General features: G+C 41.6%; 3 protein-coding genes across 3 annotated transcripts; 1 reads left to right on the plus strand and 2 right to left on the minus strand.

Annotated features, from left to right (window-relative positions):
• The first annotated feature begins 177 nt into the window (after nucleotides 1-177).
• Nucleotides 178-14594, plus strand: LOC147873157 (brefeldin A-inhibited guanine nucleotide-exchange protein 1-like). The gene is made up of 8 exons (XM_087352605.1): nucleotides 178-312; nucleotides 2302-2431; nucleotides 3023-3040; nucleotides 3577-3704; nucleotides 6043-6180; nucleotides 8781-8943; nucleotides 9307-9446; nucleotides 9987-14594. Exons 1-8 carry the CDS (start codon nucleotides 178-180, stop codon nucleotides 10140-10142), a joined length of 1008 nt encoding a protein of 335 aa, XP_087208731.1. The 3' UTR covers nucleotides 10143-14594.
• Nucleotides 11614-16325, minus strand: LOC147873158 (uncharacterized). The gene is made up of 3 exons (XM_087353133.1): nucleotides 15785-16325; nucleotides 14012-14394; nucleotides 11614-12151 (listed from the first exon to the last, which is right to left on the minus strand). Exons 1-3 carry the CDS (start codon nucleotides 16232-16234, stop codon nucleotides 11614-11616), a joined length of 1371 nt encoding a protein of 456 aa, XP_087209259.1. The 5' UTR covers nucleotides 16235-16325.
• A 703-nt stretch (nucleotides 16326-17028) lies between these two features.
• On the minus strand, nucleotides 17029-21741 carry LOC147873159 (uncharacterized). The gene is made up of 3 exons (XM_087353135.1): nucleotides 21180-21741; nucleotides 19429-19811; nucleotides 17029-17942 (listed from the first exon to the last, which is right to left on the minus strand). The coding sequence occupies exons 1-3, from the start codon at nucleotides 21627-21629 to the stop codon at nucleotides 17405-17407; spliced, it is 1371 nt and encodes a 456-aa protein (XP_087209261.1). The 5' UTR covers nucleotides 21630-21741; the 3' UTR covers nucleotides 17029-17404.
• Between the last annotated feature and the right edge of the window lie 1384 nt (nucleotides 21742-23125).

Below are 23125 nucleotides of genomic sequence, written 5' to 3' on the forward strand. Positions count from 1 at the left end.
AGAATATACTTGGGTCATCTGACAAAATGATTAAGAGACACTTTCGTAGCTTCAGTAATGAGCAGAAATCGTTTTGAATTGTTCCTTGGCCATTTACATGTGAATGACAATAGTGCTCAGCCACCAAGAAATGACCAGAATTATGACAAACTATATAAAATCTGCCCGTTGTTAGAAATGTTGTCCAAGATATTCAAGGACTGCTACAAACCATCTAAAGTCCAGTCAGTCGATGACTCAGTGATTCGATTCAAAGGGTGCTCCAGTCTCCGCCAATACATGCCTCAGAAACCCATAAAGAGGGGGTATAAGGTATAGGTACGAGCAAATGCCAGTGGATATTTATCTGAATTTCAGATATAAACTGGAAAAATTGGCCAGACAACAGAAAAACATTTGGGAGCTAGAGTGGTTCAGGATCTAACAAAACATCTTGAAAGAAAAAACCATCAAGTTTTATTTTGACAATTATTTCACATCTGTACCACTCATGAAGATCCTACAAGACCTGCCTGAGGAATACCTGTTCAACATCTCTGATGAGATTGCTGGTCATGAAATCAAGATGAAGGGAACAGTGAATAAACCAGGAAAGCAGTGTAAGTTGCAAAAAATTGTCTTTCTTAGATAAACAAAGGTTGAATATTTATTGTGCAAATTTGTCTTTTTTATAGAAGGTGTAATTTTTATAATCCTGCCGCAGTATCTGCTTATGTTCTCATTTTTTAGTGGTGCTGTTTATAGCAACAACGAAGTAGTGGTCATTCTGAAATCCTGCACAAATTAAAAATGTTTCCTTCAAGGATCACAATAACTTCTAGTCTTTATGTAGAAAACATTACACATGGTTGATCAGTGACCTTTGTAGACAAAAGTTTGCACATATTTGTATAGTATAAATTTAATTTTTGTAAGATTTGAGGTTTTCACAGCAGTGAGTATGAAGATTTCTGTCTTCTGGACCGGACTACACAGCGCAACAACCCAGAAGACAGAAATATTAATTTAATTTTTGCTGTAAAACAAAACAAAGTTTGTTTTTGCTATTGTGATTTAGGAATGAGTTATCATAGTACTTTGAATAGTGAAATATGGCATTCTTTATTCTGAAATATCTTATAAAATTATTTGTATACAGCTGATTGTTATTATACTTGAAAGTGGTATTTAACTCGGTTATAGGTGATTTGTTTTGTTTTTGTCAAAAGTGTGTCTTGATTTTTCTCTCATAGTAATCTCAGGTGATGATTTTTTCTCGTAGTAATCTCGAGTGAAAAGCGACAACGTTTCCTATAGAATGTGATAATGGAGGTGATCTCTACAGCTGCTAAGAACCCCATGGAATCCAGGCTCCTTTCACATCTGCAGAGCATCTTGAACATGTACGACCAAAGTTTCAAGTGAGAACATGCATAAAACGATAATGACTGTTTTTGTGAGTCAGTCTAGATGAAAATATCAACTGAAAATTTGTATTGGAGCATTCCAATTTGTGTGTGTAGTGCAGAATTTTTATTATACATGCGCTGTTATTAAATTATTTGGATATAAGTTTGTTAAACCAGCATTGTTTAAATGCTTCATTGTGTGACTAACTATCTGTGTGGTAGAACTCTCCATGAAAAGTAGCCACTCAGATTGTCAGAAAATGTTCCCCTTTTGTGACACCTGAATACTCATTAGCATGTTCACAAGAGACTACCTCTGGACCCTATCTTGAGCCACATGAATTCAGTCCACATCCTTAGATCCTGTCTCTTAAAATCTTTTTTTATATATTTCTACCATAAAAACATCAGGAGCTGTCCGTTTTCTTTGCATATTCTGGCCAATTTTTATGTGCATTTTTAATTTTCCTCAAGCATCATCACGGATACGTTCAGCTGAAACGTTGGTAACAGCCTACAAGACGTACGTAGTGTCACAACCCAGAAGACGCCATTGGAACCTCAGATCTCAGCCTGTTTGTTATAAAGTTACTATCATACCACACTGAATTTAGCGTAATTCACTGATGTAACATTGTCTGCAGTTGTGTTATATTTTATAATAACTAATTTATTACACACAATTTAAATACTTTTTTCGGATGGCTTGGACTGTGATGATCCTGAAATTGCATCCCTTTGCCTTGATGGAATCAGATGTGCCATCCGGATAGCTTGCATTTTCCACACGACGGTTAGCTGATATTCTGTGTTGAACTTTGTTTTGTACAACACAGTTTCTACAGTGTTCCCTAAGGAGAGCTTATTTTAAGTAATGTGCACTTCTTACAAAGTCATGTAACTCTTATTTCAGCTGGAAAGGGAAGCGTGTGTCCAGGCTCTGGCCAGGTTCACATTGCGTACTGCTAACTCACCTATCACTGCGATGAAGGCTAAGAATATTGATACCATTAAAACTCTCATCACTGTTGCTCATACTGATGGTAAATATTTAAATTTTATTTTAAAAACAAAATGATAATGTGCTGGTTGATGCATTACAAGTGACATGATTGGTTGACTGTCTGATATTTGGATCTGTTACTCATTGAACGTTGCAGCCTATTATTTGAAAATATATTCTTTTACCATTATTTATGATAATTATATACTGAAATTGTATTGATAGGAATGACGACAAAGAAGTCTTTGGCTTTATTCTTGACATGGAGAACGGACATCCTCGCAGAGGTTTATTATGATTACTTGTCCTAATAGGTAAATTTATGCAGTGCTTCAGATTCACCAAGTTGTAAGTCACATTGGCAAAAAATTCGTAACAGTACTGAAGATAATTGACTCCTTGAATAAGCGACCCATATAATACACATGATGTACTCAGTTCTGCAGTTTGTGTCTAAGAAGACATGATAAGTTGTTAAGTACATGTTAGCAGAGCCATTTGCTGTGGGTGGGGTCCATCATAATTTTATTATGATTAATAAATGTTGCTACAAATTCTTAGAAATTCACTTTATGTTTCAGGTAATTATCTGGGAAGCTCATGGCTTGACATAGTGAAGTGCATTTCACAGCTAGAACTTGCTCAGTTGGTGAGTACTGGAGTTAGACCTCAGTTTATATCTGGACCCAGGTCACATATTCCTTTCCAGATCCTCTGAAGTTGAATCTCAGCTCTTTTGATCGTAAGTACCGTCGAGTTTTCAGTGTACATGTGCATGATGTTTACTTTCATAATTTTAACTTTTCAGACATGTTTTTCAACAGTGCATGGGTGTGTATAGATTTTTACTTGTCTGTCTGTTCATCTGTCATCATTATCTGTTATCATTTGGATAAATGAATCTTAATTAAAATTGGTATTGCATGTTCTTACTAATGTTCATCATCCAAATGGAATTTTGACCATAATGAGACAAAGATGTATCTTATGTGAGACTTGAGGTTTTCATTGTCTTGAAGATGTTGATTGTGATCTTCTGGGTTGTAACATTGTATAATCTTGTGGGTGATTGCCATCATTTCAAAGGAATGTATTCTGACATTTTAAAATGGTTTTTCACTATCCCTGTCATAAAGAATTTTTGTTGTAGGAAAAGTTGAGTTATATTTGATTATTTACTTGCAGCTAGCGTAAAAGAATCAATCGAAGAGACGAGTTCACAAAGCGTTGTTGTTGCAGTGGAGAGAATCTTCACAGGTTCCACTCGATTGGATGGCGATGCCATTGTAGACTTCGTTTGTGCCCTCTGCCAGGTGAGAATACTTTTTCAAGCATGTGCATTATTCTGTACCGAGCCCAGTACTCCACATTCATACTTACATTCATGCCTTTTGCTTACTTCATACATATTGTTGCAGACCAATTCTCTTTTTCTTAAATGTTTTTTCAGTGTTTCACTTGGTGTAGCGTTTAAATATGTTGTGCTTTTAGGGACCACTAAATTTCACAGAATTTTTGTGTCTGTATGGAATCCTAAGAAAAGTAAAGGATGACTAACTACCTTATTCAGGTTTCACTTGATGAGTTGGCACATGTGGCTCATCCGCGGATGTTCAGCTTACAGAAGATTGTTGAGAATTCAGATGTCATAAAGAGTAACACACATTCCCTTAGCGGCCAGTAAAGTAATCTGTCCAAGCATATACAGTTACAAAACTAAATACTGTATATGAACATGACAAAAACTACAACCAGCAAAACAGTCATTTAGAATAAATAGTTTGATAAAATTAAATTAGGAGAAGAATTTATTGAGGGAATACTTAAGAACTGTTATTATCCAGTTGACTTTCTTAAACACTGAAGATCAGGATATACAAAATAATTTTGTTTTGTTTTATTTGGGTGTGAAATATAAATGTAAATATTGTTTTGAGGAAAGAAGATAGATTGCAAGTGCTTGAAAACAAAGTATCCTTAAAACTACTGGCACCTAAGAAGGCTGAAGCAAGTGAACAATGTAGTATATATGATTTGCATGGGTCATGCAGTTTTGTTAAAATAGTGAATAGGGGGCTGCAATGTGCTAGGCATGTGGTATGGGTGAGGGAAACAAGGAATGCATACAGAAATCTTCTGGGAAACCATCTTGGAAACTTTGCACTTGGAACATCAGATAGGTAGTAGTGTTGTATACCTGTAATCTAATTACGGGAATCATAATAACCACATATAGCACATATATGATTAATTATAAGGTAGAATCAGTAGGTTACTAAATAAAGTGTAGTAGTTATATTGTAGACCTTGTGTAGAAAGCAAGACTTTCCATTTCCAGCTGTTGTAAGCAGGGGCGACAGGAAGCCAGATAAGTTCATTGAAAAGGGTTCCAATTATAGTCACAGATAGAGGAGGCCTGCCGAGGTCAAGGGGTCGCGGTCCCCGGGAGTTTATCGTGTCCTCTAATTGGATCCAGAACCACGCCTTGGGACGACACGTTACAGCTTGTTGCATCAGCTTGCATGTAAAAAACTGTCACTGACGTCACAAGGGCGATATGCATTTCGAAGACACATTGGACATATCATTTTACTCGTCAGGGGGAAACTCTGCTGGTCTACGCATTTATCTATATATAGTGAACATTCTTTGTCATACGACTGTACTCATCTGAATTATTAAATAAATCATCAATCGTCGAACGTCTTCTCGTCAGACTAGGCATTGACCTTTAAGCTGTGTATTCAAACCTACCATCGCCGACCGTCATTCCTAGCCGCTCGGGAATATTGCACTCCTGCGGGACTGGCCAATCCCCCGGGATACAACAGTAGGATGACATTAAGGTGAGTGATAGATAAGTTGTGAAAATTGCAGCTGGATAGAAGTGATTGATAGGTTGTGAACGTTGGAGGTGGATAGAACTGGCTGAAATGTTGTGATGATTGAAGATGGGTGGATCTTTCTCAGGATTGTGTTCAGTGGTAAGCTTCGGTATTAGTGGTGTTGATCTTCAGATTCATCCACAACAGTTTCTGTAAAATAATTATATAGTAAAATATATGGTAATGTCGTAGGTCAGCAGGTCAGGCAATTACTTGCAGAGGCCCAGGTCTGTTCAGCTGGATTTGGGGTGGATAAAGTGGCACTAGTACAGATTTTTCTTTCACTGGTGTTCCATATTCACTCATACATCATGGGGGGGGGGGGGGGGGGCAGACAGACAAAGGACCCATTAGCAGCTGCAGTTTTATTGGGGATACTAGGAATGACCCGTACTTCAAGTGCCTGAGCACAGCTGGTCCCATCTTTTTTGTTGGCTCGATCTATAGATATTTTAGGTAGGACTCCTTGGACGAGGGATCGGCCCGTCGCAAGGCCTCGACCTATACACAGGACAGCACAAGACAGAAAAACGCGGACAAACATCCATGGCTTGAGTGGGATTCGAACCCACGGTCCCAGCGACCAAGCGGCACAAGGCCCACGCCTCAGACCGCGCGGCCACTGCGAACCCCAGTTTTGTTGCGACAAAGTCTTAACTTGCCACAACAATAACAATTAAAAGTAAATGTTCAAAGCAATATTATTTTATGTTATATTCTCTTGTGGATTTGTGATACCAGAACTGAATTGTGTTTCACTCTATAGGTTGGATCAGACAAGTTGTTTGCTGGTCTGCTGATCAAGCGTGTAGTGCAACTGGAGCTCATCCAGACAAATGACAACATCGTCTTTTTTCCTGCAACTTCACGGAAGGAAGATCAAGAAAACTTGGCACTTGCTCAGGTAATTATGTTTCACATAGAGAAGAAGAAGAAGAAGAAGAAGTCAGAGAATAGGAAAGAATGGATTACAGATGAGTTACTGATTATGCTGGAGGAAAGACAGAAACTTAAAAACTCTACCAAACCGGAGGATCAGCGGCAGTACAGAATCCTATTAAAAGAGGTGCTAGACAAGAGAAGGAGAACTATCCCAGAGATATTTGTGGAAAAGTGGAAGAGGACATAAAAAAGGGAAAGATAGAAACAGCATAGAAATGGTGAAAACCTTTTTTGGAAGCTGCAGGTACCCAGGAAATTCAGTAAGAAGTGAAAATGGTGAAATCCTTTATGGCGAGGAACTTGTAACAAAAAGATGGAAAGAGTACATTGAAGAGTTTTATCAAGGAGAGATAAGTGATGAAACAACTATTGAACCAGAAACTGAAGTAGATGATGAACTTGAAGATCGTATAACGGAAGAAGAATTTGAACTAGCATTGAAATCACTGAAAGACAAGAAAGCACCGGGGATTGATGAGATTCTCATCAAGGCGGGAGGAGAGAGACTGGAAAAGAGATTGTACGATCTGATCTGTGATATCTATGTACAAGGGAAAGTATCCGCAGATTTTGAGAAAAGCATCATAGTTCCTATCCCAAAGAAAGCTGGTGCAAGTACATGCGAGCAGTACCGAACACCAAGTCTAGTAACGCCTGCCTCCAAAATTGTTACAACCATTATTCTTCGCAGGATGGAAAAGAAGATCGAACGTAGACTGGCGGAAGACCAGTTTGGATTCTGGAAGGGCAGAGGCAGTTCTAGCTTTGAGATTAATTGTAGAGAAGGACAAGGAAACCTTTATTGCATATGTTGATGTTGAGAAAGCATTCGACAATGTTAAATGGGGGTTGGTGTTTGAAATACTGAGGAAAGCAGGCGTTAACTATAGAGATCGAAGAATAATTTGGGAATTGTATGGGAATGAATGGGCTGTAATCATTCAAGGGAGCCAACAGGAAGAGGCAAAAGTCAACAAAGGGGTGATGCAAGGATGTGCGCTATTTCCTATATTATTTAATGCCCTTGATAAAGTCAGAGATGAAATCACTGTAGGAGTGAAGATACAAGGAGAGACGATAGACATGCTCCGATTTTCAGACGATATTTCAATATTGGCAGAGAGTGGACAAGACCTCGCAAATATTCTGAATAGATGGAAGAGATTATGGGGAAGGAGTACAAAATGAATATAAACAAAAGAAAAACTAAAGTTATGGCTTGCAAGAAGGATGGAGACGTGCATGCACGAATATCTGTAAACAACCGGATGATAGAGGACATATTTGGGGAGTAAGATCACTAAGGATGGGCGAAGCAAGAGAGAGGTAGGCTGCAGAATCAACCAGGCAAAAAATGCATTCAATATGAAGAAAAGGCTATTGACCTCGGATAATATCAGTGTTGAGACTAGGAAGAGGAGTATTGCGCTGTTTGGGAGTGAAAGAAAAGAAAAGATTGGTCTTCTTTGAGATGTGGTGTTATAGAAAAATACTGAAAATAAGATGGGTGGATAAAGTTATCAATGCTGAAGTATGCAGAAGGATAGGTGAGAATGGAAGCCTGTGGAAAATGTTGACTAAGAGAAGAGATGAACTGATTGGCCACGCCTTACAAGGATGGAGACGTGCATGCACGAATATCTGTAAACAACCGGATGATAGAGGACATATTTGGGGAGTAAGATCACTAAGGATGGGCGAAGCAAGAGAGAGGTAGGCTGCAGAATCAACCAGGCAAAAAATGCATTCAATATGAAGAAAAGGCTATTGACTTCGGATAATATCAGTGTTGAGACTAGGAAGAGGAGTATTGCGCTGTTTGGGAGTGAAAGAAAAGAAAAGATTGGTCTCCTTTGAGATGTGGTGTTATAGAAAAATACTGAAAATAAGATGGGTGGATAAAGTTATCAATGCTGAAGTATGCAGAAGGATAGGTGAGAATGGAAGCCTGTGGAAAATGTTGACTAAGAGAAGAGATGAACTGATTGGCCACGCCTTACGACACGAAGGGCTGTTAAAAACCATTATAGAAGGGAAGAGAAGTATAGATGACTACAGTACATAAAACAAATCATTGGCGATGTAGGCTGCCAGAGCTATCAAGAAATGGAAAGGAAGGCAGAAAGGAGATCGGAATGGAGAACTGCTGCAAACCAATCTTAGGATTTAATACTTTAGAAGAAGTAGTAGTTTATACTTAATTGAAACCAAATGAAAGTGGGGTTTTTTGTTGATAGCATACTGCTTGGTGCAAAATAATTATTTTCCTTGAGCAATAGCAATGAGTGGCTCTTTGGATTTGATTGAAAATCATATAAATTGTGTAGGTCATTCCTAAGTGTGTGTTTAGTTGATATGCTACAGAGAAAAATATTTCCCATTTTGAATGTTAACATTAAGTATTTTATTTGTAATCAAATCACATTTTTTATCAGAAACTTAACCTGTAACAGTATTTCTCACAGTGGTACTTATCTGTCATTAAAGCTACAGTGAGACCAAAAAATCACAAAAGAAGAAACTGAAACAGTTTGAATTGGATGGTGTTCTTTAACTGTACAGGCAGACCTGCTGCATGTAGAAGCTGGCTTGTCAGAGCAGCAGAGGGACCTGAACCTGAGCTCTAAACATCTCCTACTCCTTACTGATTGTCTTCTCCAGTCACATCGCTTTGCTAAGGCCTTCAATTTGAATCTTGAACAACGGAACCTACTCTGGAAAGCAGGTCAGCAAATTATATTAAAATGCTATATTTAGATTTAAAACAGTTCCTTTGTTATCAGCTGTTACATTTTAGAAACATTCTGTATTTAGAAGTTTTAAATTAAACCTCTATATTAAAACATTTTACTGAGATATTTTTCTCATTGTCAACCAGATTAATGAAGTTCATTGATTGAAGCATATCAATTTAATCATGTATCTAAACTCTTATGGGGTGAATAGTTTGTATTTCATCTTCCCAGGTCATTGCAGATGCTATATTGAGGGTCCGTATGTATTGGAATCCATATATAGGACAGGCAATAGGTGGCAAGTGGGAGAGCAGGCTGCCTGCAGCCAAAGTTGAACATTTCTGTGTCTGCAGGTTTCAGATGTAATGCAAAAGCAAACCTTTTGAAGCAGGAGACTCAGAGTCTAGCTCGTGTACTTCGGATCCTGTTCAAAATGCACGGCGATGAAACGAGGCAGGACGCATGGCCGACCATCCAGCAGCGCCTTATTGCGGTATGTAGCGAAGCATCGGAGTACTTTCTGTGCCTCCGATACGAGGCTCACCCTGATTCTTCTCCTCCTGGTCCTTAGAAGGACATTCAAGACATCTGATATCAGTGTAGGATAAAACAAAGCTGTCCCACTATACATCATGTAGGCGCTTGGGGGGAGTGGAGGTATAGCTCTTACTCATTCCTGACTTTGGCACTAGATGGGGGTGAGTGGTCAGCATCACACCCCAGCCACACTTTTCTTACGGGAAGAGGACCCCTATCACTCATTGGATAGGAGGCTGGATGGACCTCAGAGCTGGTCTGGATGCAGAGGCTGAAATAAAATTCCTTTGCCTCTGCTGGGCATTGAACCCCAATCATGTAGTCTCTATTCACACACTGTAATGACTGAGTATTTGTATCACTTCAATCTTTGTTGTTTTGTGGCACCCAACCTGGTTCCATTGCTGTTGCAGTTGCTGGATGCAGTCACTATATAAGAACTTTCAGTCTGAAAATTGTAGCTCATTTGAAATTGATAATTTTATTTATTTTCCAGTTTGCAGCTCATACATCCAGTTGCTATCCCCTCCTCTGTCAAATTACGTGTTTTGACTTGGAACCGGAACTTCGTCCTGTATCGCGCCGATTCTTTTCGCGTATCGGACCAGTTTTCAACATCGCGCTGGGAAGTCAGAAAGGGGGCGTACCGTGATGCTGTGAGACTGGGCGAACTTGTACTCGCCCATCAATCATTACCAGCTGGAACATCCAGAAAACTACAGTTTGGAGATGTCGTGCCCTTCACCGAATCTAGGTCATGATGTGAATGACAGAGAGGGTTGAGCCTGACCTCACAGCTTTAAAACATTGTTTGAAAGTTGATACTTTTTTTCTGCCTTCAGTTATTCATCCTTCCATCTGTGTATCAGACCTTTATGTCTTCAAGCTCTGTTCTTGTGTCGTTCTCTGCCCGGCGGACACACACGGACTCTCCGCCCCACTGCCTCATGAAGGCCTCGAAGCCAGCGACTCCAAAGATCGCGGAGATGGCAGAGATAGGTCACTCCGAGCCACGAGGCATGGCATTAACTTTTTTCAATTTGCCTACTCAATGTAGTAAGTCCCATCTTGAATTTCCTTCAAAGAAACTCAGATATTCCCTAGGCCTACCTGAAAATGACTCGACGTTGCGGTAGCCGTGACGTCGATAGAGGTTCCCCGAATCAACTCAGTTTCGATGTATCATGATTTGAATTTCAACATTCTGTATTAACTAGCTTTCTAAATGGAGAAACGCCACGAACTCTAAGCAGAAATAACACGTCCATGATTAAGTAGTCGAGCCAGCAAATGAACTTGATTCCACGTGGAAACAAAGCACCGGGTGTTCCACGAGAACTGAATAGTATCCACGTGCATCTAATACAGGCATACTCTGTAAAAAATAAGTGGAATCACTACAATATGGCTGACACATTTCAAAAGGCCACGCTTCGCCACTGCACGCACGTACAATGGGAATTTGAGACTGTTGGTGGAATGCATTGAAACTGACACATGGAAATGCAGTGTAAATCTTTGTAAACATCTTTTGTTTTTATTTGCTCTCTACTTAAATTCAAGTTACATACAGGAATTTGTATCATAATGGACTAAACAAAGAAATCAATACTGAGATACACTTAAACAAAGAAACTGTATTATTCATGTAGGATTTGAAGTTTTCAGAGCGGTGAGTATGAAGAATGCTGACTTCTGGGTTGTTGCGCCGTAGAGTCTGATAGAGTTCCACCGATGTTTTTGAGATACATGCTGCCTTCATCATCTGGGTGATAAATATACACCACTAGACACGCCCACGCTCTCCTATTGGTCGCCAACGACGCCTGAGTTGCTCCGATTGGCTCGGATCAGGCTACTCCGGTTACTCTCCGGTCCCTATTAACCTGTTCCTTTCCGCTCGATTGGCACATTCATCGTCCTAATGACGGAGGCAGCAAGGACCTCTGAAACTTCGGTGGAAATCTACCAGACTACACGGCGCAACAACCCAGAAGACACCCATCTTGTGTATTAATCATTTTTACTAGAGCTTATAATATCTTGAAACGTAGAAGTTAGGCCGATTGCAAGAGACGCAGAGCAATTTATGGAAATTTTCAAAAGGAATTTAGTTCCGTGATTCACCTGAAGCGGATTTGGCGATAACCGTTCACGACTAGAGGTTTACACGAAATGTAATATAAGGAGTTATTAGAAAATCTTATTGGTGCCAGTCTTAACGGTGAGTGAAGATCTGTGTCAATATCCAGGTCCATTTTAGAGGATTCTGGAACATTAACTACGCCGTCAGAAGAATCAGTTTCGTTAAGTGAAGTGAAAAAATCCAGATTAAAATAATCGAAGAGCTGAACGGTTGGAGATCTTTGTTTGCGGAAATTGCGGTTGTAGACAGACGGTTTCATGGTTCCATAAAAGAATAAATAGCCATAATTCTGGTGATTCTCATTATAAACAGAAGGTACAATGTATTTTAATGCTAACATGTAGGGTGGTTTCCGAATTAGCAGTTCTTTTTCGTGGTGAATCTTCTCGAGGAAGAAATGGTTCCTGCCGTCGATTAGTTGGCGCATGCGCAGGTATATCGGCCTCGGCTGTTCGCTCCACTGATTAGGTTGAGCATGAGATGAAGGCAGGCAATCGAACCACGTGTACGGCGTTCTGTAAGAAACATAAACACAGATTAAACTATTATGGGGTGTTCAGTGCAGGGAATTGAACTGTGTGCAAAATTCCAGCGACCTTCGTCTACGTCACACAAAGAGGTCGAGAGGGACGAGGCGCCATGTGCTCTGTTACTTTCCCTCAGACTCCCCTATCCAGATTTCTGGATTCCAAAGAAATTTCTATGTCTGTAACTGCAACAAAGCTCTGAGATATTTTGCGGAAATCAAGCTCAGGCCATGCATAAAGCAGAGGTCCGTGGTCTAAGTTGTGCTCAAAGAATTGTCATACGACAAATGTTGTGATTGTATGTAACCACAATCTGACATCGGGAGGCTCCCACCAAGCAGAAACTGCACCCCCGAGGACAGTGGGTTATCGTACTGTGTCAAGCACAGAGAATCACCGTACGCTATTCAAGATTACAGAACCTCATAACCTGATAAGGCGTTTCAAAATACCCGAAGAGCGCACATAAAAGTGCAAGAACAACGATTTTCACTATAACAGATTCTTGATATGGCAAATGTTCCAAAATCCTTTCGAGGAATCAGATTTACAAAATGAAGTACTCGTTAAAAACTTTCGAATATATCGTCCAATGGGGGAGCTCTTAACTGATGGGGTGTGGCTGGGCAGCGACCCATTTTGCCCACAAGCTACTTCAAATGCTTTTCAGCACTGACACATGCCGCTATTTTTTGGAACACCAAGTACAACAGACAGACAGACATAAAGGAAGTCGCTACCAATGGCTTATCCTTCTGAAGTGCTATGCTTATGCCTGTCAGCAATCGACTGGGATTCTTCGAACGAAGAAACAAAAGTCATAAAACAGTGGACAGTCGTTCATGGAGGTTTCGCTTTTACGGAGTCTCACGAGAAACTCAGCGAGGAAAACCTCGATCAAGATAACCGTCTCCGGTTTCAGATTTGATATTTCTTCTTGCAAAAGCAAATTCACGCTCAGCAACGAGCAAGGGGATTCAGAAGAAACAGCAAAATTGCTCGATTCAGGGAAGTGAAGAGACGATGACTCTCGGCTGGAATAAACGTAGGTTTTAGTAATCTGCGTTTACGTAATTTCCGGATTACTTCTGACTGAACAAGTCGCTGTAACTGACGGCTTCAGTTTCGGGTTGAACAATAATTTATAGCACGGCGAGAAAGAAGTATTTTACTGTAAAGCTTTTAAGACTTCCTTTTGAACTTTCCTTCCGCTTTGTGCACAGAAGATTGTACCAAGCATCAAAAACATATCGTAAGAATACTTCAGACCTGTTTAGGGACTCCAGTTTTGTAGCCGAGGATTTTTCAAGCGACTCTGAGTAACTTCAATATTCTGACTTCGCCATTGGACCTGACCCTGAAACGAGGCTTTCTCAAAAGTGTTTTGCAAAACTGAAAGCGTACGAATACAATCGCACAGCCACAGTGCGTTGGACCTATTTTGCGGGCGCTGTCACTCAGCCACGAGTGAAGGACACACCACCACTGCGCTCTCTGGAGACCGACAATCTAACTCAACTCACTGGTAGGAGAACCCGCAGGTCCAACGCCGACAACACCAAAGTACGAAACCGGCCACGATCCTGCGCCAACTTCGTCTATTTGGCATCCTCGCATCCCACCTCCCTTCGATCCATCTTGATATTATCCTCCCATCTCCTTCCTGGTCTGCCCAGTGGTCTACTTCCAGAAGGATTCCCTTCCAAAATTCCGTACTCACCCCTACCCCCTGCGTGTCTGGAGTCCGACAGTGTTGTTAATTCGCATTAGAAACTTAAGATGACGAGGTCTTTATTGATTAAGGGATTTCCCTATCGCGGGGCCCCAGGTTAATGTTCACTTCCTTACCTATAATTAGCCTCGATGTTGCATTCCGTTCCATTGACGGTCACCGCCTGCTCATGTGGGGTCATCCCGACTTGTTTCAGGACCAATCTAGGGCAAAGGTCAATAACATTTGCCCCAGAGATGGAATAATCGCTTTTAAATTTCTCAGTTCTCTTCTTGGCGTTGTTCATGAATGTCCTGCACAGACGATGCAGTTTGCAGACTTTGTTTACCGGATTTGGGTTAAGCATGGCTACCCCCAAGAGGGTTGGCGAAATGTGGGCCAGTCGCAGGAACCTGAGGAACCCGTCCAGCAAACTGCCGGCGTAGAAGCACGGCGGAAGTCCAGAGCCGGAGTAAGGGCTGTTAATGTGTCTCCAGGTGACGGCTCTGACCACGCGGTACTGCAAACAAACAGAGAAACTGTCAGAGGGGCAGGTGACCACATCGGCTGTCAACTTAAGTAACGATGTCTCTGGTTTCCTTCAGTTCGCAAGTATTAAATTCTGATGCCGTTATTCAAGTCATGAGCAGTTATTTACAAACTCTGCAGTTGGTATGTCGTCGTTTAAATCATCGACGAATAAACAATGGATGTTGCTTTGGGTGGTTTTACTGTTCATACTATTTGTAGCCGACTCTTCTTTATAAGGAAAGTAAGGAGAACGAAGACAGGTGGAGGGCCTTGGTTAATTCGGTGATGAACCTTCGATTACATAAGCCATCTGATTGGGTAGAATTGGGTTGCAATTTTAAGCAGACGATGTGGAAACAAGGAGGAAGCATATTGGAAATATCACTTCCGTTTTATCAGTGATTTGGTTTCCGTGTTTCTAACTAGTTACTTAACTAAATGGATGCCTTACGGAACCCGAAGTTTCATCACCGAATTAACCAAAGCCCTCCACCGGACCCTGTCCTGGGTCAACAAAATCCAGTCTCCTTCAACTCTCATCTTCCATAGATCCCGCCTGACATTATCCTCCCATCTACGTCTAGGTCTCCCCAGCGGTTTCTTCCACTCAGGCTTCCCGACCAGTACCCGGTGCACACCTCTTGTCCCATCCATGCGCGCTACATGCCCCACCCATCTCATTATTCTCGACTTAATCACCCTGACAATATTAGGGGAGGAGTACATATTTTTAAGCTCGTCATTGTGCAGTTTTCTCCACGCCCCATCGTCTTCTCTCCTAGGCCCAAATATCCTCCTCAACACCCGATTCTCAAACACCTGCAATCTGTGTTCCTCCCTCTGAGTGAGAGACCATGTTTCGCACCCATACAAAACAACAGGCAAGATTATTGTTTCGTATAGTTTAATTTTGGGGTTCTTAGAAATCAGACGGAAATAAAAAGTATTTTGAACTGAGAAGTAGCAATTTCGTCGTGAATATAATTTTGATTCGTCATTGTTTTTTCACTGTTCCGATAGACGCTTATATAGTAACAGTATCAGAACTGTAACCTGATTGTCGACCGGTTTCTAGGTCGCTGACAATTTACTCTGGTCGATTAAAGACTCAAAGTCGCGTTCATTGCTGTCGAAAACCACGTGCACTCTTAGCTTCGTGTTGATTATGTGACGAGCAGTCCTCGGCCTTGAGCAGTTTTCAGAAGCGCGTCCGAATCTGCCCCGTCTCAGTCCGCGTCAAACAACAGGAGTTACGCGTTTCTTTTAGAAGCAGAAATGTTAAAACCCTCGTCAACACTATTAAGGTTTTGTTCGTGACTCAGTGCGCTTCAATTTCCTGCGAGTTGTTACAAAGATTCGGTCCTTCCCCGCTTTCTTACCTGACGTTTCATAAGCATCAGTGCAATGTAATGTTGATCCATTAGCAGTTGTTGTTCAGTTGGTCGACCTTGTCCTACACGGGGCAAGTGATTCACCATAGCTGATCTGAAAGGATAAGTGTTTACCAGAAGTTCTTCCAATGTTCGACCTTCTTCAAAACGAGACACGGCGTCCACCATAGCTCGATCAATCTTGGCACCCAAGGTCGAGAACCCCCGATTGAGAAGTAAAGTGGCGACGTCGCAGAATCGTCTGCACACGAGCCTCACTCGTCTAGCCAAGAAATCGTAAGAGCAGTTTTCGAAAATGCGAGCCAGCGCCTCTGGCGGCAAGTCCGAGATGTGCAGTCCAGAGGGATCCTGTTCCTGTCGACTGCAGGATCCAACTTTATCCGGCCTTTCGTTGCGACGTTCAAGTTTTGACTTGATATAGCGAATAAACTTCTTCATCCTGAAATATTCCTGGTGGATAAAATATTTTATCTGAGTAAAATATTTACGGTCTACGATTAATCGTTTGTTCACGTTTCTCGCCACACAAGACGTCAACTAGCCGTTACTGAGAGACAGTCGACAATGAGACAGACAGCCAACAATGAGAAGCAGTAATTATAGTACAACAAAGCACTGACGTCATATCTCGCAGTTTACACATCCAACAATCCGTTTGCTCACCAAGTTACGTATTGTCGTAAGGGTACAAAGATCCTGAAGCAGAAGTACAACTAAAAACATTACAATAGGTCTATTATAATAATATTGCCACTGTACATTGATCGACCACTGGGATGCGTGGAGTTGACGGAAAGGCTAAGGTTTTAGTGCCAAATAACGCGAGAATCTCAACTGCTGAAAACAGAAAAATGCCTGAATTATTGCAACAGTGGATATTAACGAGCTTTCTAAAGGGAAAAACGCCACGAACTCCAAGCAGATATAACACGTCCATGATTACGTAATCGAGCCAGGAAATGAACTCGATTCCACGTGGAAACAAAGCACCGGGTGTTCCACAAGTACTGCCTACTATTCACGTGCATCTCACTGCATCTAATGCAGGTATAAGCTGTACAAAAATAAGTAGAAACACTACAAAATGGCTGACACATTTCAAAAGGCCACGCTTCGTCACTGCACGCACGTACAATGGGAATTTATCCCTGTTGGTGGAATAAATTGAAAGTGACACATTGAAATGCAATGTGAATCTTTGTAAACATCTTTTGTTTTTATTTGCTCTCTACTTAAATTCTAGTTACATACAGAAATTTGTATCATAGTTGGCTAAACAAAGAAATCAGTATTGAGATACTTAAGCAAAGAAACTGTATTAATTATGTAGGATTTGAAGTTTTCAGAGCGGTGAGTTTGAAGATTGCTGACTTCTGGGTCATAGATTTCCACCAACATTCATCCCCCTGATGAAAAAGGCAGCAAGGACCTGTGAAACGTCGGTGGGAATCTACGAAACTACACGGTGCAACAACCCAGAAGAGAGCCATCTTGTGTATTAATCATTTTTGTTAGAACTTGTAATATGTTGAAACGTAGAAGTTAGGCCGATTGCAAGAGACGCAGAGCAATTTATGGAAAATTTCAAAAGGAATTTAGTTCCGTGATTCACCTGAAGCGGATTTGGCGATAACCGTTCACGATTACATTGGACTCCCAAATGTATGCTAAGGAGTTATCAGAAAATCTTATTGGTGCCAGTCTTAACGGTGAGTGTAGATCTGTGTCAATATCCAGGTCCATTTTAGAGGATTCTGGAACATTAACTACGCCGTCAGAAGAATCAGTTTCGTTAAGTGAAGTGAAGAAATCCAGATTAAAATAATCGAAGAGCTGAACGGTTGGAGATCTTTGTTTGCGGATATTGCGGTTGTAGACAGACAGTTTCATGGTTCCATAAAAGAATAAATAGCCATAATTCTGGTGATTCTCATTATAAACAGAAGGTACAATGTATTTTAATGCTAACATGTAGGGTGGATTCAGAATTAGCAGTTCTTTTTCGTGGTGAATCTTCTCGAAGAAGAAATGGTTCCTGCCGTCGATTAGTTGGCGCATGCGCAGGTATATCGGCCTCGGCTGTTCGCTCCTCTGATTAGGTTGAGCATGAGATGAAGGCAGGCGATTGAACCACGTGTAAGGCGTCCTGTAAAAATCATTGTGCCGTGTTCAGTGTAGGGAATTGAACTGGGTGCAAATTTAAAGCAACCTTGGGCTATGTCACACTAAGAGGTCAAGGGGGACGAAGGCGCCATGTGCTCTGTTACTTTCCCTCAGACTCCCTATCCAGATTTCTGGATTCCACCGAAATGTCTTTGTCTGTTTGTAACTGCAACTAAGCTCGGAGATAGAATTTCGAATATATCGTCCAATGGGGGAGCTCTTAACTGATGGGGTGTGGCTGGGCAGCGACCCATTTTGCCCACAAGCTACTTCAAATGCTTTTCAGCACTGACACATGCCGCTATTTTTTGGAACACCAAGTACAACAGACAGACAGACATAAAGGAAGTCGCTACCAATGGCTTATCCTTCTGAAGTGCTATGCTTATGCCTGTCAGCAATCGACTGGGATTCTTCGAACGAAGAAACAAAAGTCATAAAACAGTGGACAGTCGTTCATGGAGGTTTCGCTTTTACGGAGTCTCACGAGAAACTCAGCGAGGAAAACCTCGATCAAGATAACCGTCTCCGGTTTCAGATTTGATATTTCTTCTTGCAAAAGCAAATTCACGCTCAGCAACGAGCAAGGGGATTCAGAAGAAACAGCAAAATTGCTCGATTCAGGGAAGTGAAGAGACGATGACTCTCGGCTGGAATAAACGTAGGTTTTAGTAATCTGCGTTTACGTAATTTCAGGATTACTTCTGACTGAACAAGTCGCTGTAACTGACGGCATCAGTTTCGGGTTGAACAATAATTTATAGCACGGCGAGAAAGAAGTATTTTACTGTAAAGCTTTTAAGACTTCCTTTTGAACTTTCCTTCCGCTTTGTGCACAGAAGATTGTACCAAGCATCAAAAACATATCGTAAGAATACTTCAGACCTGTTTAGGGACTCCAGTTTTGTAGCCGAGGATTTTTCAAGCGACTCTGAGTAACTTCAATATTCTGACTTCGCCATTGGACCTGACCCTGAAACGAGGCTTTCTCAAAAGTGTTTAGCAAAATCATTCCAAACTGAAAGCGTACGAATACAATCGCACAGCCACAGTGCGTTGGACCTATTTTGCGAGCGCTGTCATAAGAACACACCACCGCTGCGGTCTCTGGAGACCGACAATCTAACTCAACTCACTGGTAGGAGAACCCGCAGGTCCAACGCCGAGAACACCAAAGTCCGAAACCGGCCATGATCCTGCGCCAACTTCGTCTATTTGGCATCCTCGCATCCCACCTCCCTTCGATCAATCTTGATATTATTCTCCCATCTCTTTCCTGTTCTCCCCAGTAGTCTACTTCCAGAAGGATTCCCTTCCAAAATTCCGTACTCACCCCTTGCCCCCTTCCCCCTGGGTGTCTGGAGTCCGACAGTGTTGTTAATTCGCATTAGAAACTTAAGATGGCGAGATCTTTATTGATTAAGGGATTTCCCTATCGCGGGGCCCCAGGTTAATGTTCACTTCCTTACCTATAATTAGCCTCGATGTTGCATTCCGTTCCATTGACGGTCACCGCCTGCTCATGTGGGGTAATCCCGACTTGTTTCAGCATCAAGTTATTGCAAAGGTCAATAACATTTGCCCCAGAGATGGAATAATCGCTTTTAAATTTCTCAGTTCTCTTCTTGACGTTGTCCATGAATGTCGTGCACAGTCGAAGCAGTTTGCAGACTTTGTTTTCCGGAGTTGGATTAAGCATGGCTACCCCCAAGAGGGTTGGCGAATTGTGGGCCAATCGCAGGAACCTGAGGAACCCGTCCAGCACACTGCCGGCGTAGAAGCACCCCGGAAGTCCAGAGCAGGAGTAAGGGCTGTTAATGTGTCTCCAGGTGACGGCTCTGACCACGCGGTACTGCAAACAAACAGGGCAACTGTCAGACGGGCAGCTGACCACATCGGCTGTCAACTTAAGTAACGATGTCTCTGGTTTCCTTCAGTTCGCAAGTATTAAATTCTGATGCCGTTATTCAAGTCATGAGCAGTTATTTACAAACTCTGCAGTTGGTATGTCGTCGTTTAAATCATCGACGAATAAACAGTGGATGTTGCTTTGGGTGGTTTTACTGTTCATACTATTTGTAGCCGACTCTTCTTTATAAGGAAAGTAAGGAGAACGGAGACCGGAGGAGGGCCTTGGTTAATTCGGTGATGAACCTTCGATTACATAAGCCATCTGATTAGTTAAAACTGGGTTGCAATTTTAAGCAGACGATGTGGAAACAAGGAGGAAACATATGAGAAATATGACTTCCGTTTCAACAGTGATTTGGTTTCGCTGTTTCTAACTAGTTACTTAACTAAATGGATGCCGTACGGAACCCAAAGTTTCAACATCGAATTAACCAAAGCCCTGCAATGTTACCTGTCCTGGGTCAACAAAATTCAGTCTCCTTCAACTCCTATTTCCCATAGATTCCGCCTGACATTATCCTCCCATTTACGTCTAGGTCTCCCCAGCGGTCTCTTCCCCTGAGGCTTCCCAACCAATACCCGGTGCACACCTCTTGTCCCATACATGCGCTCTGCATGCCCTGCCCATCTCATTCTTCTCGACTTAATTACCCTGACAATTTTGGGGGAGGAGTACATATTTTTAAGCTCGTCATTGTGCAGTTTTCTCCACGCCCCATCGTCTTCTCTCCTAGGCCCAAATATCCTCCTCAACACCCGATTCTCAAACACCTGCAATCTGTGTTCCTCCCTCTGAGTGAGAGACCATGTTTCGCACCCATACAAAACAACAGGCAAGAATATTGTTTCGTATAGTTTAATTTTGGGGTTCTTAGAAATCAGACGGAAATAAAAAGTATTTTGAACTGAGAAGTAGCAATTTCGTCGTGAATATAATTTTGATTCGTCATTGTTTTTTTGTTTTTTTCACTGTTCCGAAAGACGCTTACATAGTAACAGTATCAGAACTGTAACCTGATTGTCGAACAGTTTCTAGGTCGCTGACAATTTACTCTGGTCGATTAAAGGCTCAAAGTCGATTTCATTTCTGTCGTAAACCACGTGCACTCTTAGCTTCGTGTTGTTGATGTGACGAGCAGTCCTCGGCCTAGAGCAGTTTTCAGGAACGCGTCAAACAACAGTAGTTACGCGCTTCTTTTAGAAACAGAATTGTCAAACCCTCGTCAACACTAAAAAGGGTTTGTTCGTGACAGCGCACGTCTCATTCCTGTGAGTTGTTACAAAGATTGGTCCTTCAACGCTCTCTTACCTTACACTTCATAAGCATCAGTGCAATGTAATGTTGATCCATTAGCAGTTGTTGTTCAGTTGGTCGACCTTGTCCTACACGGGGCAAGTGATTCACCATAGCTGATCTGAAAGGATAAGTGTTTACCAGAAGTTCTTCTAATGTTCGACCTTCTTCAAAACGAGACACGGCATCCACCATAGCTCGATCAATCTTGGGCCCCAAGGTCAAGAACCCCCGATTGAGAACTAAAGTGGCGACTTTGCAGAATCGTCTGCACACGGGCCTCACTCGTCTAGCCAAGTCATCGTAAGAGCAGTTTTCGAAAATGCGAGCCAGCGCCTCTGGCGGCAAGTCCGTGATGTGCAGTCCAGAGGGATCCTGTTCCTGTCGACTGCAGGATCCAATTTTATCCGGCCTTTCGTTGCCACGTTTAAGTTTTGACTTGATATAGCGTATAAACTTCTTCATCCCGACGAAGATTTTATGACCAAATTATTCCTGGTGGTTAAATTATTTTATCTGAGTTAAATATTTACGGTCTACGATTAATCGCTTGTTCACGTTTCTCGCCACACAAGACGTCAACTAGCCGTTACTAAGAGACAGTCGACAATGAGACAGACAGCCAACAGTGAGAAGCAGTAATTATAGTACAACAATGCACTGACGTCATATCTCGCAGTTTACACTTCCAACAATCAGTTTGATCACCAAGTTATGTATTGTCGTAAGGGTACAACGATCCTGAACCAACTGCATCAGTTATTTAACACCGTATAATAAGAGAACATTATCTCGTTCGGTAGAATTGAAAGGCTTCGACGTAAATCGTTCCTTCGTTGGCTTTTTCAAGGCGGGCTACGTACTGCGAGGTAGACCCACTATGAAACCTGTCGTTTGGAGTAGGCGACCGGTTTAAATCGGCCACGTCAAAAAGCATTACCGCATTTATAATCCAGCGGTCTGTGCGTCAGAACCCACTTCAAAACGCATGAAGGCAGCATGGACCTCTGAAATGTTGTTGGACATCTACCAGACAACACAGCACAACAACCCAGAAGACAGCGATCTTCAGACTCACCGCCATGAAAACCTCAAATCCCACATAGTCTACTAGTACACTGGCAGAATATTGACTGTAGAAATTAATGTGTTTGCCTTGACAAACTCAGTGCACAACTGTTATCACAATGAGTACTTTGCCATCTAGTGAGGGAGAAATTATCACAAACTTAACCTACAGTCAGTATCAGCCATCAGTGGATTTCAAGAGAGGAATTTTATACACTGAGCAGTTCAATATGACTAATTAATTTGGTGAAAGCTCAATGGATTTCAGTGAATTTCAGTTTAAAGATGTCAGTGTTTACGATTTACAAATGAAACTGAAAGCCTTTAACCGTCAAGTTCTGGATAAAAGTTTCCATTGCTGATTGGCCGTCGTTTAATGTGTACTGTACCAGTCACCGAACTGTGTTATGTAGGAGTGTATAAGTATAAAGGGAATTAGTGTTTAATCAGGCTAGATGGAGGGGTAAAGGCATCAGCAGAAGTCAACTTGGATGAGCCAAGCACTCACCTGAGATGAAGAAGCAGCAACCGCTGTAAGCTCCATTCCATAAGCCAAGATGGAACAGGACCAGCCTTTTGTGGGCCATTCATATTTCTTGCCTCAGCCTTCCAGAACAAAGGAGACTCTTAAGTCACAATAAGATTGAATGTTTCTTTGGTGTCAAAACTATTACCTGATGTGTTTATACTTTTGGTTTGAGCAGACACTGAGAATGAGATGTAGTTGAGTAATTCATGTGTAATTTTATGTTTGCTGAGGTTACATTATGTTGTAAGGTCCTTACAACAGTCTCTTGTCTTATAGCAGTGTAAGTGCAAAGATATCTCTTTCATAAGTTTAACGAGTGTTTATCATCAAACACCATATGGCAGCTCGCTTGAACTTAACTTTC

This window comes from Zootermopsis nevadensis, unplaced genomic scaffold (assembly GCF_977971745.1).
Source record: "Zootermopsis nevadensis isolate Lab colony 2312 unplaced genomic scaffold, Znev_1.0 Znev_ptg000021l, whole genome shotgun sequence".
Lineage (NCBI taxonomy): Eukaryota > Metazoa > Arthropoda > Insecta > Blattodea > Termopsidae > Zootermopsis > Zootermopsis nevadensis.

What these genes read in the sequence shown, in the direction of transcription:
- LOC147873157 (XM_087352605.1), top strand. Translation starts at nt 178, where the DNA reads ATGTTGTCCAAGATATTCAAGGACTGCTACAAACCATCTAAAGTCCAG. An exon ending in TCGTTTGTGCCCTCTGCCAG is followed by an intron (nt 3,705 to 6,042) that starts GTGAGAATACTT and finishes TTCACTCTATAG; the next exon opens with GTTGGATCAGACAAGTTGTT. An exon ending in AAAACTTGGCACTTGCTCAG is followed by an intron (nt 6,181 to 8,780) that starts GTAATTATGTTT and finishes TTAACTGTACAG; the next exon opens with GCAGACCTGCTGCATGTAGA.
- LOC147873158 (XM_087353133.1), bottom strand. Translation starts at nt 16,234, where the DNA reads ATGAAGAAGTTTATTCGCTATATCAAGTCAAAACTTGAACGTCGCAAC. An exon ending in TGATGCTTATGAAACGTCAG is followed by an intron (nt 14,395 to 15,784) that starts GTAAGAAAGCGG and finishes GTTTGTTTGCAG; the next exon opens with TACCGCGTGGTCAGAGCCGT. An exon ending in AACATCGAGGCTAATTATAG is followed by an intron (nt 12,152 to 14,011) that starts GTAAGGAAGTGA and finishes TGTTTCTTACAG; the next exon opens with AACGCCGTACACGTGGTTCG.
- LOC147873159 (XM_087353135.1), bottom strand. Translation starts at nt 21,629, where the DNA reads ATGAAGAAGTTTATACGCTATATCAAGTCAAAACTTAAACGTGGCAAC. An exon ending in TGATGCTTATGAAGTGTAAG is followed by an intron (nt 19,812 to 21,179) that starts GTAAGAGAGCGT and finishes GTTTGTTTGCAG; the next exon opens with TACCGCGTGGTCAGAGCCGT. An exon ending in AACATCGAGGCTAATTATAG is followed by an intron (nt 17,943 to 19,428) that starts GTAAGGAAGTGA and finishes TGATTTTTACAG; the next exon opens with GACGCCTTACACGTGGTTCA.